This window comes from Ovis aries, chromosome 3 (assembly GCF_016772045.2).
Source record: "Ovis aries strain OAR_USU_Benz2616 breed Rambouillet chromosome 3, ARS-UI_Ramb_v3.0, whole genome shotgun sequence".
NCBI lineage: Eukaryota > Metazoa > Chordata > Mammalia > Artiodactyla > Bovidae > Ovis > Ovis aries.
Genome location: NC_056056.1, coordinates 168,821,530 through 168,839,399, shown reverse-complemented (window position 1 = coordinate 168,839,399; position 17,870 = coordinate 168,821,530). Strand labels below are relative to the sequence as shown.

Here is a 17,870-nt window from a genome sequence, read left to right as displayed (position 1 = left end):
TTCATTAGTGGTAAGTCAGGACTCCTCATTCAGTGCTCATTTCCGATTATTGTTGCTTCTGAAGGACAAGCCATAACTCCATGGCTATCTTTGCTTTGAAATATACCTCAGGTTTTTTATAATACAGAGTGGTTATGGCAACTGTATATTCTTATTTTGTTCACTGTAATCAATACTGATGATCATTATAATCATGGATAATGATTTAAATTTATTTGTGCTCCTTGTACACATAAGTTGAAGGATATACCAGTATTATTTTCACAGTATGTTCTCTTTTTCCCTGCCGGATAGGAAATATTTTTGAACCATATGGGATCCTAATTCTCTGAATGCTTTTAGATTATCAGATGTCTCAACTGACAGTGCTGGATGAAAATCAAATCATGAGAATTCTCAAAACTGAAAAAAGAACCTAAGAACATTTTGGTGTTACCGTGTACCAGAAATTCCATCTTTATCTTTCCTTCAATTAGGCAAAAAAAAAAAAAAATCAAACATTTTGAATATTAGACTTTTCAGGTCAGACTTTTAAATCCTTTCCTACAAACATATTTAGTGATCTGTAGACAGAGTGTTTTTATAATCTATACTTGACATTTTTACTAATTGCTTTATTCTTCCAAGGTTTGTTTTATTCAAAACATAGCAGACAGATGATAGAGGTGCAAAAGGTGCTTAAGGCGTGATCATTTCTCCCAAGAAGTTCGCTATCCAGTGAAGAAGACAGGAAATACAACACCAAGGAGGAGGAAACAAGAGAGTCAATGGCCTGTCTGAAATCTGCTTTAACATAGGCAGGATGTGCCCATTTTTAATAACACCCAGTTTAGTTATGCTCGTTTGTTTTTGGCTGCGCTTGGTCTTGCTGTGCGGGCTTTTCTCCAGCTGCTGGCAGCAGCAGCGGCTGTCCAGTTGCAGCGCATGGGTTCCTCATGGTGGTGTCTTCCGTTGCTGCAGAGCGTGGACGCCAGGACACGTGGATTCAGTAGCTGCTGCTCCAGGCTCTAGAGCGCAGGCTCACTGGTTGTGGCGTCCGGGCCTATTTGCTCCGAAGAACGTGGGATCTTCCTGGATCAGGGATCAAACTCATGCCTCCTGTATTGGCAGGTGGATTCTTTACCATTGAGTCCCCAAGGAAGCCCAATACTCCTCTATTTAAAATGAAGAACTTTATAACGGTTTTGGTACCAGTTGAATACTTTAGGCTTTGTGTTGGGAGTGACTTGTGCCTGCATTCTGGTTGGAGGAGGTGAGCTTTTCCCCTCCGATGGGCAGGGCTGTGTGAGGTGGTATGTTTCGGGGTGCCTGTGGGAATCCTGTCTGCTGATGATTGGGTTTGTGCTTTTGTCTTGCTTGTTGTCCGGATGAGACGTCCCACAGCGGGTGCTGCTGGCGGTTGGGTGATGCTAAGTCTTGTATACAGGTGGAGGCCTTTGTGGAAGTTCTCACTAATCAATACTCTCTGGGGTTAGGAGCTCTCTGGCAGTCTAGGGTCTCAGACTCAGTACTCCTACTGGTGCCAGCTGAATAGTTTAGAAGCAAAACCCAGCAACTTTTCTCTTTAGTTAGAAAAGCTGGACAAGGGGATATTTAATTATTTTCACTATAAGAGAAAGCATTTTCCTTTTCTCCCTCCTATCTCTCATTCTGGATGAGTAGTAGTGTTTAGTGAAAAAATGGTGGGAGAAAATGAGGAGAGAGTATCCTTCTGTATAGGTGCTATAGAAAGGACAGGGGTATTGTGTACCTTGTACAAATTTTCTCTTTATATTCAACCCAAGAACAATGGTGGGCTCAGGCAACTCTACAGCAGCCTGAAGGACTCTTCTTAATTGTGATTTTATTGTTTTAATTTAACCCCTTAGTGGGGCTAGCCTCCTGACTGTCTAATCCACAGTGACCATCTCTGGACACCTAATTTCATTGTTGTTGTGTGTGTTAGTCCATTCAGGCTTTCATAACAACATACCATAGACTGGTAACTTACAAACAATAGAAAATTATTTCTCACGTCTTTTCTCTGTGTCCTTACTTGGTGGAACAGCAAGGGAGCTCTCTGGTGCCTCTTTTAGAAGGGCACTAGTCTCTTTTAAGGGCACTCTTCCCCTCAGGACCTAAGCATCTCTCAAAACCCCACCTCCAAACACCATCACATTGAGGATAATGTTTTAATATATGAATTTGGGGAGGAAGGAGGAACATTCAGTCTAGACCATGGTACAGATGATTTGTTCCATCACCAAATTTTAGAATGAAGCAAGTCAAAACAAAGTTTTCATGGGGGAAAAATATGTTTCTACTGAAGACATTTCAAGAACAATGTCTTCTAAACTAAAACCAAAGTTAAAAGTAGAAAAAAGTTACAAATATTCTGGTCAACTCTTTCAATAGGGTAATAAATATACACTGTCCATCCAAGGCCTTCCAAGCTACAAAGAATCTTACTACAGAGAACTTTGATATCTCAGGAGTTCAGGGACAAGTCACACACTGAGGCCAACCTAGCATACTCCCAAATGTTCGCATTGTTTCTTCTCTGTTAAGATTGCAGCATGTGAAAGTCTCAGTTCAGCTCAGCTCAGTCACTCAGTCGTGTCCAACTCTGAACCGCAGCACGCCAGGCCTCCCGGTCCATCACCAACTCCTGGAGTCCACCCAAACCTATGTCCATTGAGTTGGTGATGCCATCCAACCATCTCATCCTCTGTCGTCCCCTTCTCCTCCTGCCCTCAATCTTTCCCAGCATCAGGGTCTTTTCAAATGAGTCAGCTCTTTGCGTCAGGTGGCCAAAGTATTGGAGTTTCAGCTTCACATCAGTCCTTCCAATGAATATTCAGGACTGATTTCCTTTAGGATGGACTGGTTGGATCTCCTTGCAGTCCAAGGGACTCTCAAGAGTCCTCCAACACCACAGTTCAAAAGCTTCAATTCTTTGGTGCTCAGCTTTCTTTATAGTCCAACTCTCACATCCATACATGACCACTGGAAAAACCATAGCCTTGACTAGATAGACCTTTGTTGACAAAATAATGTCTCTGCTTTTCAATATGCTGTCTAGGTTGATCATAACTTTCCTGCCAAGGAGTAAGCATCTTTTAATTTCACGGCTGCAGTCACCGTCTGAAGTGATTTTGGAGCCCCCAAAAATAAAGTCTGACACCGTTTCCACTGTTTCCCATCTATTTCTCATGAAGTGATGGGAGCGGATGGCATGATCTTAGTTTTCTGAATGTTGAGCTTTAAGCCAACTTTTTCACTCTCCTCTTTCACCTTCATCAAGAGGCTCTTTAGTTCCTCTTCACTTTCTGCCATAAGGGTGGTGTCATCTGCATATCTGAGGTTATTGATGTTTCTCCTGGCAATCTTGATTCCAGCCTGAGTATAACATTATTTTCTATAAAAAGTTCAAATTTGTGTAAAAATGTGCTTCCTTTAGAAGTATGATGTTTGTACAATCTCTGGATGTCTATCTTCTTCAATTAGAAGTAGCTGAAAACTACTCCCAAATTTAAAATCTATCAACCTCGCAAACACTTTGGCAATTTCACATCCAGTGAATGTGGACAGAAACCAAAATATATAGAAAATAAATTCCTTCAAGTAATCATTTTGAGATTTCACAATTTTAAGTCAAAATGAGAAGAGGCAATGCTATAGATTGACACCCCTCCCAATTTGGTTCTGATAATATTCATTTCTTATAATATCCCTTCTCTGTTTTTCTTTGTGGTTATCATAACCAGGTCTATCCAAGATAAATTGTAAATACACCTTTGCCTCCATTGTGACTTCTATTGCATTCCATAGTCCACTTTTTCATCGTTATTTTCACTGAGAGATTAGCACAGGTCAGTCTCTTGCATACAGAAGAGGGAGAGAGCTTTAAATAACCATTCTTACTCAAGAACTGACCTCCTAGAGTCCATGCTTGCCTTCTTACAGATATCCAATGGGGATATTTGATTTGGGTAGTCAATGGACTGTGGACCTCTCTCTGTCACTTTGTATGGACAGTTGACCCCACTCATCCTGGGGGAAATCACAGCTACTTTATGGATGCAGGAACATACCAGGTGACTCTTTCTCCTTTAATCAGAAAAGCAAAAGGTTTTCCAAAGTTCCCCAATGGGTACATTTTTTCACATGTCTGACCATAACCTCAAGGGGCTTGACCAGCCTCCATAGTAGAAGATAGCAAGGGAGAAGGGGGACCAGCCTACTCTAATTTCTGACACACCTGCTGAGTCGTTGGGGTATGGAGGTTTACATTTTAATAAGTACTACTTGGTATCTATGGTGTATTAGTTCAGACCTTATATCAAAGACTGTTCTGACTTTTATCATTGCCATCTACCTTTTCTTTTTGATTCAAATGAAAGATGATCTTGGGTTTGGAAACCTGGCTCCCTAGTGAGACCAGTTCCCATGGTCCTCCAACAGGTCAAAACTTTTCCCCTAAATTTTTATTGTGTTAAAAAATATATAACTTTTAAAATGTATAATCTTAATAATTTTAGTTATTATAAAATATATTCCCTGTGTGGTACAATGTATCCTTGTAGCTCATTTTATACTTAATATTTTGTACCTCTTACTCTCCTAGCACTATATTGCCCCTCTCCCCTACCTTCTCAAGAGGTCATATTTTATCATCTTTTCCTCAGATTTTTATATTTCTGGGCTGTTGTTTCTATTTTGGCTGTGGAATTCAACATCCATACCACCCAATTCCTCCATCTATACTTCATACCATAGCCAGAGCACCTTACAAGATGTTAAGACAGTCTGTGTTCTTCAGTGTTTTCCATTGCACTAGAATAAACCCAGAGCCATTATCAGAATCTGCATTATCCATGCCATGTTACCCACTCAAAGTCATCTTACTCACTTTCAGCCACTAAAGTTCAATCTTGCTAGTCATCCCTCTGTTCCCAGAATGCGCCTACCTCTTTTCTCATGTCAATGCCTTTGCGCCTCCTGCTCCTTCTGCTTGGAATTCCCTTCCAACAGCTCTTGTCATGTTTGACTGCTCCTTCTAATCCTCATATCTCAGTGTACATGCCACTTTCTCAGAGAAGCTCTCTTGACCAGTCTTTTTAACATAGGTCTTTGTTGTATTTATTTATTTATTTTTCCTGTAGCACTTTATTAATGACCTTTAGAGTAGTATTGACTAACTGGGGAACCTTGGGCAAATTATTAGGGTCTCTCTGACTTTGGTTCTTCATTTGCAAATAAGGGTAATAATTTTACCAGCCTCAGGAGTTGTGAGCCATCAACAAGGCAAAGCACTTACTAGTGTTTGACATATATAAAACTTTGCTAGCTAATAATTACTTGTATTATTTTTATTAGGTTATTTTTCTGTTTCCCCACTAGATTAGAAATTCTGAAAGCAGAGGGATCTTGCCTGTCCTATTCACAGTATATCCCAGGACCTGGCCCAGTGCCTGGCACATAGTCAGTGCTCACAAAATATTAATTAAATATATGTTGAATAAATACATGAGTGGAGCACCTACCTCAGTGGTAGCTTTGACTCTAGATAAAACTGCCAGTTTGTTTCCAGCATTCAATGGCCTCCTTTCTAAGCTGCCAAATTCAGCAAACAAAAATACACGATCCCAGTTAAACTGGAATTTCTATATTTTATCTGGCAACCCTACTTCCTTCCCTACCACCTTCACCCTTAATAAGCAACGCTTTCTGTCTCTCCTCTTCTCTCTCCCTGCCTTTCTCTTCCTCTTTGCTTCTCTCCTTTAAAATTTATTTGGCTATGTCTGAATATAGCTCCCAGTGTCAGGAAACCCTACCATCCTTAAGTCTGGAGATGTCTGGTCTTTGAGGGACTAATGAGTCACCTTTATTATATGTCTACAATTCCCAGAGGGCTAAATTATCCACCCTTCACCACCATAGGCTTCTTCTCAAGGGACTGCAATTCATCGTCTTCTCTCTCAATTCAGAACATGTTGAGTTAGGAACATAAATGTCCTTAATGCATTCTCAGACATCCTCTACTTCATTATTTCCTTTCTAGACATCTTCCACTCCGAAACCCTGGCTTTGAAAGAAAACTACAGGAAAATTAGCTGACCATGGTCCTGACCTTGAGAACATTACTTTCCCAGTTGACTTAATCAGATAGTTTGATAAAGTTCTGCAGAAGAGCCATCAAATACCAACTCAATGCCATGCTGTCATTCCCCACCTCCCAGCATCATCCCAGCTCACCCAGCTCATCCCAAGGAACACCCTATTAACATGCTCAGTTCTAGGTTACAATAAGGTAGCTGGAAGGAGAACAAACCACCTGACCTTTCAGAAGGTAAATAATATATTTGCAATAAAATGTGTTGGAGAAGCTGTGGCAGTCACTCTTAACTGGTCTGTCAATACATACATAGGGTTGTGTGTGAAAATACAGTCATGGGAGTTAATTCTTGACAGTGTTACCACATCTATTGACTGACATCTCCACCCAGAAAAGGTCCCCTACTAAACGTTTGGTTCTCTTTCTGTAGTTCAGGAAGCATGACCATCTGAATCTGACTGAATGAAATACTGATCCCAGATCCACCACATGCTAACCATGTAAACCTGGCTAAGTTGTTTCATAGCCCTGAGACTGTTCCCTTGCTGTGAAGTGAAGACACTGCCCCTTGTCGTAGAAGATTGTTGGCAGGTTTATATCTAGTAGGGCAGAATATCTAGTATTCAATGAATGCCTGATGGCTGGTAGTTAACCATGAATCATTTTCAGCACTTTTTCCTATATGTGGCTATGCTAGTCATAACCCAGGAGCCAATTTGGCTTCTTCCAAGAAGAGCCTTTCTTTTTTGAGTTCTGCATCACCAGTGAGAGGAACCTGTTGTAAACACAAAGGTGCCATATTCCTCTTCTTAAGAGCAGGGGGTCCAACCTAGCCTAGCCATTGCTCACTTTGTTCTTACGAGGCTCAGGGAAATCTTCAGCATGTTAGACGGAAGAACAAAACTCAGATACTTGCCAAGATTATGTACAGCCTGCCCAAGGAAAAAGAAAATTTTAACTTCACAGCTTGTGATTGGGAAAGGACACAGGACAGCTGCTAACTGTTTTCCTTTCATCTCTGCTTTTGGCATGTTCTTCTAATAGCTCTCCTGTCACACTGAGTCTGCAGCGCAATGGGAGCTGAAAGAGTAGGACTGAGGTCTCCCCCCAATCTCATCTCCACCCCCTGCTCAGACTCAGCTGCTGGGAAAGATCATTTAAAGCATTTAATATCCGTGCTACCCCTTTGGGGATAGTGTAACCAGCTAGACACCATGCTTCAAAAGAGAGAGGCAAGTTAAAGCTTTGCAGTTAGTTAGGGAACGTTCAGACTAGAAAACCCCCCAGGTCCCTGCCAACCCCGATTCTATGATTCAGAGAACAGAAAGGACTGGAGTAGAGGAGGGAAGAATAGATCAGATGGCTTTCCAAATTCTCTTCTACAGAGAGGGATCCATCGTTGCTTAAACTTTCTAAAATCAACCATAAAATACTTTAGAACATTTGCTTTCAAATGTGAATTTCAGATGGTTCAAAGTAAAATACAAATGGTTTGGGTGTAACCACAATTTTTTACTGAATCTTTTCTCTCCTATACTCACCCCACTGGAGGTGGTATCAGATTATAGTTTTGAGAAAGACTCCTATCACCTCTGGGAGCAAGTTATTTAAGCATGTACCTCAGAGAGTTGTGATAATTAAATAAGGTAATATATTAATACTTAAGGCATTTAGAACAGAGGCTGGCGCAGAATAAGAACTCAGTATGTGTGCAATTCACTTTATGCTAACTTACACCAACTGCCATTAGTGTGAAAATAGGTGTTCATGTGCTTCATGAATATAAAGCATACATTCTCCTGTATGTATCAGGAGAAAAGTAATAACATACAGATAGGTTTTTTTTCACATCAACTTTTTTCTCACTTATGTGAATCGTGGGTGAATCCTTAAAAATGAATACTGCTTCTCTTTTGCCAAATTTTTAGGCAAAGATAGTCTAATAAATATACACAATTCTAAAATCTACATGAACACATGTTGCAAATGAATCATAATTATAATTTATCATATCACCAAACCTTGCTCAATACTTTAAGAAATACATAACTGATTACTTAAATTACCTTTGCCTCACTCTCTCTGTAGCTTCAGAACAGATGTTTCAAAGGGAAAAAGGTCTTAAAAAATGAAAAGGAAAAAATTGGTGGTATAAAACTTATTATGCTCATGTGAACACTTAATGCTAATCTTAAACAATAAATCTAAGATATAATTTATTTACTCAAATATATAACTTACATATACATATATATATACATATAGGTACCCATTATATATATATATGTAAGTTATATATTTGAGTAAATAAACTGAACTGAGGTGCTCATATGTGTGTGTGTGTGTCTGCGTGTGTATAGGTGACTGCCCTCAGTCAGTCTCTCCCATCAGGAAGCTTCCATAAGCCTCTTATCCTTCTCCATCAGAGGGCAGACAGAATGGAAAACACAGTTTCATAGAACTGACCAATCTGATCACATGAACCACAGCCTTGTCTAACTCAATGAAACTATGAGCCATGCCATGTAGGGCCACCCAAGATGGACGGGTCATGCTGGAGAGTTCTGACAAAGTGTCCACTGGAGAAGGGAATGGCAAACCACTTCAGTATTCGTCCCTTGAGAACCCCATGAACAGTATGAAAAGGCAAAAGATAAGACACTGAAAGATGAATTCCCCAGGTCAGTAGGTGCCCAGTATGCTACTGGAGAACAGTGGAGAAATAACTCCAGAAAGAATGAAGAGATGGAGCCAAAGAAAAAACAATACCTAGTTGTGGATGTGACTGATGATGGAAGTAAAGTCCGATGCTATAAAGAATAGTATTGCATAGGAACCTGGAATATTATGTCCATGAATCAAGACAAATTGGAAGTGCTCAAACAGGAGATGGCAAGAGTGAACATCAACATGTTAGGAATCAGTGAACTAAAATAGACTGGAATGGGTGAATTTAACTCAGATGACCATTGTATCTACTACTGCGGGCAGGAATCCCTCAGAAGAAATGGAGTAGCTATCATAGTCAACAAAAAAGTCTGAAATGCAGTACTTGGATGCAGTCTTAAAAATGACAGAATGATCTCTGTTTGTTTCAAGGCAAACCATTCAGTATCACAGTAACCCAAGTCTATGCCCCAACCAGTGATGCTGAAGAAGCTGAAGTAGAATAGTACTATGACCTACAAGACCTTCTAGAACTAACACCCTGAAAAGATGTCCTTTTCATTACATGGGACTGGAATGCAAAGGTAGGAAGTCAAGAGATACCTGGAGTAACAGGCAAATTTGGTCTTGGAGTACAAAATGAAGCAGGGCAAAGCCTAACAAAGTTTTGCCAGGAGAATGCACTGGTCACAGAAAACACCCTCTTCCAAAAACACAAAAGAAGACTCTACACATGGACATCACCAGATGGCCAATATCCAAATCAGATTGATTATATTCTTTGCAGCCAAAGATAGAGAAGCTCTATATAGTCAGCAAAAACAAGACCGGGAGTTGACTGTGGCTCAGGTCATGAAAATTCACACTTAAACTGAAGAATGTAGGGAAAACCACTAGACCATTCAGGTGTGACCTAAATCAAATCCCCTATGATTATACGATGGAAGTGACAAATAGATCTGATAGAGCACCTGAAGAACTATGGATGGAGGTTCATGACATTGTATAGGAGGCAGCGGTCAAGACCATCCTCAAGAAAAACAAATGCAAAAAGGCAAAATGGTTGTCTGAGGAGGCCTTACAAATAGCTGAGAAAAGAAGGAAGCAAAAGGAAAAGGAGAAAAGGAAAGACATACCCATTTGAATGTGGCGTTCCAAAGAATAGCAAGGAGAGATAAGAAAGCCTTCCTCAGTGATCAATGCAAAGAAATAGAGGAAAACAATAAAATAGGAAAGACTAGAGATCTCTTCAAGAAAATTTGAGATACCAAGGAAACTTTTCATGCAAAGATGGGCACAATAAAGGACAGAAATTGAATGGACCTAACAGAAGCAGAAGATATTAAGAAGAGGTGGCAAGAATACACAGAAGAACTATACAAAAAAGATCTTCATGACCCAGATAACCACGACGGTGTGATCACTTACCTAGAGCCAAACATCCTAGAATCCTAAGTCAAGTGGGCCTTAGGAAGCATCACAATGAACAAAGCTAGTGGAGGTGACGGAATTCCAGAGCTATTTCAAATCCTAAAAGAAGATGTTGTGTAAGTGCTGCACTCAATATGCCAGCAAATTTGGAAAACTTAGCAGTGGCCAAAGGACTAGAAAAGGTCAGTTTTCATTCCAATCCCAAAGAAAGGCAATGCCAAAGAGTGATCAGACTACCTCACAATTGCATTCATCTCAGACGCTAGCAAGGTAATGCTCAAAATTCTCCAAGCCAGGCCTCAACAGTATGTGAATTGTGAACTTCCAGATGTTCATGATTGATTTAGAAAAGGCAGAGCAACCAGAGATCAAATTGCCAACATCCGTTGGATGATTAAAAAAAAAAAGCAAGAGAATTCCAGTAAAACATCTATTTCTGCTTTATTGACTATGCCAAAGGCTTGGACAGTGTGGGTCACAATAAACTGTGGAAAATTCTGAAAGAGATGGGAATACAAGACCACCTTACCTGCCTCCTGAAAAATCTGTATGCAGGTTGGGAAGCAACAGTTAGAACTGGACATAGAACAACAGACTGGTTCCAAATTCAGAAAGGACTACATCAAGGATGTATATTGCCACCCTGTTTATTTAACTTATATGCAGAGTACATCATGCTAAATGCTGGGCTAGATGAAGTACAAGCTGGAATCAAGATTGCTGGGAGAAATATCAGTAACCTCAGGTATGGAGATGACACCACCCTTATGGCAGAAAGTGAAGAAGGACTAAAGAGCCTCTTGATGAAAGTGAAAGAGAAGAGTGAAAAAATTGGCTTAAAACTCAACATTTAGAAAGCTAAGATCATGGCATCCAGTCCAATCACTTCATGGCAAATAGATGGGGAAACAGTGGAAACAATGACAGACTTTATTTTGGTGGGGCTCCAAAATCAGTGCAGATGTTGACTGCAGCCATGAACTTAAAAGACACTTGCTCCTTGGAAGAAAAGCTATAAGCAATCTAGACAGCATATTGAAAAGCAGAGACATTACTTTGCCAACAGAGGTCCATCTAGTCAAAGCTGTGGTTTTTCCAGTAGTCATGTATGGATGTGAGAGTTGTACTATAAACAAAGCTGAGCACTGAAGAATTGATTCCTTTAAACTGTTGGAGAAGGCTCTTGAGAGTCCCTTGGACTGCAAGAAGATCCAACCAGTCATTCTTAAAGGAAATCAGTCCTGAATATTCATTGGAAGGACTGATTCTGAAGCTGAAACTCCAATACTTTGGCCACCTGATGTGAAGAACTGACTCATTGGAAAAGACCCTGATTCTGGGAAAGATTGAAGGTGAGAGGAGAAGGGGACGACAGAGGATGAGATATTTGGATGGCATCACTGACTCGATAGACATAAGTTTGAGTAAGCTCCTGCAGTTGGTGATGGACAGGGAAGTCTGCTGTGCTGCATTCCATGGGGTTGCAAAGAGTCAGACATGACTAAGGGATTGAACTATATGAATATACATAGGTGCTCTCAAATGTATTGCTCAGTGATATGATATTTATTTGAATCAATAATCCATGTGGTCTGAAGAATCTAGGAAATTTTTTCATAAGTTGAAAACATGGTAATTTAGTAAAGTTGTGAAGAAATTCCATTGCAGTAGACAGTATATGTTCACATGGAAGGCTGTGATAGAAATGTAAGCGGTAGACTACACAATCTTCTTCCACTCCCATTTCATTAATGTGAGAGAGGGAATGAAAAATGAAAGAAGTATATCATCAATTATCTAATCAGTTATGGTTGGTAGCTCATGTTTGTGTCTGGTAAACTAAATAAAGTTTTGTTCCAACACTGATAAGGGGTATTAAAACTGTTATTTATCATAGTAGTTATAATCATTAACATGCAGCAAAGAAACTTATTGCATTTACCTGTAAATTAATATCAAATTAACTAAAAATCTTTATAGAAACTGAAAGGTAGGAGTGTTATCCCAAGAAAGTCATATATAGTTTTAGGCCACCATGTCATTTATGCTGTAAAAAAGTATATTAAAAATAAAATGTTGTTACATTTGTGAATTTGTAAGATCATTTTATCATTCTACTACCCATTCTATTTCAAATAATTCAGTTCAATTCAGTTCAGTTGCTCAGTCGTGTCCGACTCTTTGCGACCTCATGAATTGCAGCACGCCAGGCCTGTCCATCACCAACTCCCGGAGTTCACTCAGACTCACATCCATCGAGTCAGTGATGCCATCCAGCCATCTCATCCTCAGTCGTCCCCTTCTCCTCCTGCCCCCAATCCCTCCCAACATCAAAGTCTTTTCCAATGAGTCAACTCTTCACATGAGGTGGCCAAAGTACTGGAGTTTCAGTAATTAAGGCCATACAAATTGTAAAGAAGAATCTAATTTAGCTAATTATAAAGCAAAAGAAATCTTCTCCAATCAATAGTATCTCCTTGGTTTTTTTCAGTCTTGAACTGAAGAGAGAAAATAAATAACATCTGACTCAAGCTTATATTAAGAAGAAATCAGTTCTCTGCGGTCCTTAAATATGTTTCCTTAGCATTTCATATGATATGCAATGTAACATGACATCGAGGTTATGAACTTTTCAAGCCAAAATTCTGAGAGACAGAAACAGTAAAGATATTTCTCAGAAATGATTTCAATAAATAGCTGTTCTACTTCAAATGGATCATTAAATACAAAGCACTGCTTTTTAGTCTATCTGGTCATCTTATTAGTTTATCGTAGCTGAAAAAATCCAATACACAAGATATTCTCCCCATGGTCATAGAAACTTCAGCTTTCAGCTCTTAGTGCATAAAATATTAGATTACTTTTCTTCATTCCATGATTTAGGAAAGCAACAAAGCTGCCCTGGATTAGACATTTCCTATCTGTTAAAAAAAAAAAATTGCCATCTAGAAAGTCATTAACTAAACAACTTTATCCACTGATTGTTATTCCTTAAGTGTGTATGCCATGTGTCTGGTAGTGTGCTAAGCACATAATAAATAATTTCTCAATGGGACCTGTCATTTTGGTAGCATAGATTTCTAGCCCCATGACAACAAAACACTGATGAAAGCAGAACCAGCTGCTAATTTGTTTTAATGACTGAAAAATTCAAAAAGAATTTGCTACAGATTCTAAATTTACTGTTCATGAACTTTGACCAAGAGGAACATCAGTTATATCCTGAGAATAACTCACGAGTATATTTGACCCTCTGCTTTGATTCCCTGCCATTCTCATCACTGCCCTGTGCATGTGATGCAGCTGCAGTTTCAACGTCTTTAGCTGTAGAGAGGCACTGTCTAACAGAACATTCTATGATGGCAGCGATGTTCTATATTTGCATTATCCAATATGAAGCCATCAGCCACAAGTGGTCAATGAGTCCTTGAAGACAGGACTGAAAACAATTAACTAGATGAGAGGTCATTCTTAACGTTTCATGGAGGAGTTCTATGGAGTGAGTGGGGGTAAAAGCCTATTGGGATGAGTTGAGGAGTAAATGGGAGATAAGAAACTAGAGACATCATATGTATGAGGAGATGAGATGGAGCGTGCAGTGTGGTAAGTCGTTAAGTAGAAGATAGACACGATGAAGCCCTACTTCAAACACCACTAATCTGGCAGTCATGAAAAATGGATGAAAGAGAAAGATAGGGTGTTCAGCTTTTACTGAGAAAAAAAAAAAAGAATTAAACTGAGATTTTTCTCACATTCAGTGAAGGCAAATGATAACAAGAGAATAACCTTTAGCTGCCTTGAGAGAACAGAAATATTTATTGTCCTAGACAGCATAACTGTTACCCAAGTACAAGCAAAATGGTTAGTTGCAAGATCTGAAATATTTTATTTTCTCTGAAAAACTGTGATAATCCATGATACTACAAAAAATAAGGTAGTCTATAATTTCTTTTTATAAGAAATTTTATAAGTTCCCAGTACTGATACTAATTTGTCAAAAAAATTCTTGCACTCTGTATAACTACTTCTTGAAGCAATTTAAGTTACAGTTCTTAAGAACTAAAACATAGTTTCAAATTATACAATCTATATTTAAATAAAATGATACTAATCAAAGTTGGGGGCGACTGAAATCATAGCATTGAAGAACTGAATGGGAATTTATTAAATGGCTTCATTTAATGGGTGAGGACCACAAGACTCGGAAATGATATATGACTTAGCCACATTGCCTCCCTTGTGGCTCAGCTGGTAAAGAATCTGCCTGCAATGCAGGTGACCTGGGTTCAATCCCTGGGTCGGGAAGATCCCCCGGACAAGAGAAAGGTTACCCACTCCAGTATTCTGACCTGGAAAATTCTATGGACTCTACAGTCCATGAGGTCACCAAGAGTCAGACACGACTGAGCGACTTTCACTTTCACTTTAGCCGCATTTCCCCAGACAGGACTCAGACCCAAGTCTTGAGGCTCCAAGCCTGGAGCTATTTTGAAAAAAGACTGGCTAGATGATGCACCAGAATATTTCTGGTATTCCTATATATTACAATAAGAGTGAAAATAGAAATTTTCCAGTGTCCCCTCGCTGGGGAAAGTGAATCCTTTTCTTTATATTTCCACAGTCAGTACCATTACCTTTTGGGCACATTCTTACCATTTGCATTGTGATTTTCATACTTTTCACTCGTTTTTTGAAAGTGTTTGGAATTACCCTGCATGCTAGGGTATTTAACCCAAAAAGAATTTGTCTAACTTCCCTGTAATTCTTCAAGATGTTTCCTCCCTTACTGAAGATAGATAAGGCGATATGTTGGTAGTTTAGAGGAAGAACAGTGGTCTCTAAGGACTAAATTCTTTAAATCATTTCAGTATGCGAACACTGAAATCAAGTGTTTAATATTACCTATAGATAGTAGCTAATTCAGACCACAGCCTCCTGTTGTGCTGTTGTGCCTTGTTTTTGTACAAAAAAAATCCAGGTTCTATGTTTTGTATAAGCTGAAGTTGTAGGCTGATAACTTAGCCTCTGGAAAACAAGATAATGATCTAATATATAGGTGGCTTAAGTTTTTTGTTTGTTTTTATTTTTTAAGGGTCTTTTAACTCCTTTGAAAAATCTCTTAAAGAATGAAAGTCAAACAGAATGGTATCATACATCCTGCTCATGACACATTAGTCCATTTCTGAAAATAATAATGCTTTCTCAAAATGAAGTCATTTATATTCTTGACCATGCTCTATTGTGTGCACTGAGTAATTTCTTGAGAGCAATGTTTCCTATGGCATATTGCCAAGACTGGCTTTATTTGTCTTTCATTAGGCTTTTTTATTATCACGCTGCTTTACACCTGAATCATTCTGCCTCCTCCAAGATGGCCAGTGTAGCTTAAGCACAAGAATGTTACTATGAGTAGGTGGAATGTTTCTATCCAGTGAAAGCCCATTTTTTAATCTCTAGCTATGGTACGATACTAATGACTTTCATCTTTCTAAGCACGGCCAATTGTGCCAGTTTTTAACATAGTCTGATATTAAATTGTTTACATTCATCAATCCTGTGCCTGTCCAGGGAAAGACATTAGTCTTTGCACCATGCTAGACTGGCCCTTCCTCCCTGTCTCAGGAAAAGATCACTATCCAGCCCTGTTGAGGAAGCCTGGAACTGGTGTGTATTCTGGATTTCTCCATCATTCTCTACATTCAGTCACCAAGTCAAACTTCTTGATGGTTTTCAAATCTACTCACATCTTTCTGTTTCCCATGACCACTGTCTTAGTCTAAGCCCACACCATCTCAAGAACAACCTCTGTGGTTTCCTAACAGCTCCGTGCTCCCATGACTGCCCTTTTCCAGTTCACTCTCCTTTGCTTTAAATATTCATCAGGACCCATTGCTCTCCATAAATAGATATTCTGTAATTTCTATTCATAAGTGTTTTTTATTTTACACGTTGGTAAGATAGAGTTTGATTGTCCATAAAAGCAGTGATCTGAGTTCTTGAACTTCTCTATAGACTCCTTAAAGAGGAACTGTAGCTTACATGCTTCAAAAGACTAAAATTTCAGGGTAAAATAAGCAATTTATAAGCTTCCATGTTAGAATATTAATCAGAGGTCAAAAAAATCATTGAAATCAGAGAATAGCAGGATTAGGCTGATCCTTGGAAGTTACATGGCTCAATGCCATCATTTCATAGGTAAGCCAACAGGCCCAGCCACAGAAATCAAGTTGATCTTTCTAAATTTGAGGTCTCATCGTGTAACTCCTTTTCTTAAAATCTGTCCATGGCTTGTTATGGTCAAGATGAAATTGAAATTCATACAATATCTGTGTCGTCTGGCTTCTCAATACCTTTTAAGCATTAAGTTTTGCTCCTGTCTCCACCTTATCCTAGAATTTGATGCTTCCATGCACACTGTGTTTTTTCTTACCCACACAGCACTGCATATGACTTCTCCTAGTCCTTTGCATTTTGAGTGCTGAACCTGAACTGTACTTCAGATGTCTGATGAGACACCATCTCCTCTGAAAATATACCCCAGGTCCCCTCTGCATTCCCAAACACATGTCACCATGATAGCACACTCACAGCATCCTAACTGCCTTTGAACAATCTGCTTCCATCTCTGGACTGGAAGGAATCAACAGTTGAGGGCAAGGATCTGCATCTTATTCATTTTTGTATGCTCATACCTTGATCAAACATCTGACATTCAAGATGAATTGTTCTCTTTTAGCTTGCCTAGGATACCTCAATTTTTCCATCAGCTCTCCTTATAAAATTTGTCTTCAGAGGGAAAAAAACTGGTTCATTCACGTTAACATATAGATCACTGATAGTTTAAATGGCAGCTCTTCCTAGAAGCATATATATTTTTAGAGGAACCGGGTTTTGAGTCACAGATATAAATCCCCAATGCAGATAATCCAGCCATAAATAGTAAGCCTTGAGAGTATTTATGATGTAAAAGAAACTTTCCCATAACCTTCAACTCAATCATCTAGGTGACCTCCTCTCACCTCACTCTTACAGAAGATTGACTCTATGGTTTTGTTTACAAAAATCAGATCATTTGTTGGTTATTTTTCTCTGTATTAAGAAAAACCAGTATTTATGCCCAGTAAAACTGCCTGATTTAATCTATAACATTTCTGGTTTTGTTTCAGGGAAGCAATGTTATGGAAGACCAGGATTTGTTGGAAATTGGAATCCTTAATTCTGGGCACAGACAAAGAATTCTACAGGCAATCCAGCTCCTTCCAAAGGTAAGACAGCATTTATTATCCTAGCCTTTAGTCTAGTCCCAGTGGTTCTAAGTCCAGGTGTGCAAAGCGTGTTAGTATTTAGGACAATATGTGTGTATATTGATACAATTCCCTGAAGCCAAAGCAGGTCTTCTTAGTCCAATTAAACATTCGTATTCATTAGATGTAATACAGGAAATGCCTCCGGCCAGCAGGGCAGCTTACAAGTTTTTCTTTGGTGGGATTCTGCATGTCAATACAATCAGTCCATACGCCCCAGGTGAGAGATCAGGTGCAAGAAGACAGATCAGTATTGGATGGGTAGAAGAGTGTTCCTGGAATAGCACCCTCCCGCCCTTAGAGGCAGTATCTCATAACAACTCCATAGCCCTAGCCTCCAGGGGCACAGAACTTGCCTAATCACAAGTCAT

The 17,870-nt window shown here is 39.3% G+C and overlaps 1 protein-coding gene across 6 annotated transcripts in view; it reads left to right on the top strand.

Moving 5' to 3' along the window:
- Nucleotides 1–17,870, top strand: part of ANKS1B (ankyrin repeat and sterile alpha motif domain containing 1B) — a 1,156,475-nt gene that overhangs the window by 774,686 nt on the left and 363,919 nt on the right. For all 6 annotated transcript variants that reach the window (XM_060413093.1, XM_042247116.2, XM_042247115.2 and 3 more), the window contains one exon: nt 17,362–17,460. In XM_060413093.1, coding sequence (XP_060269076.1) covers nt 17,362–17,460 — 99 coding nt within the window. The remainder of the gene's footprint in view (nt 1–17,361; nt 17,461–17,870) is intronic.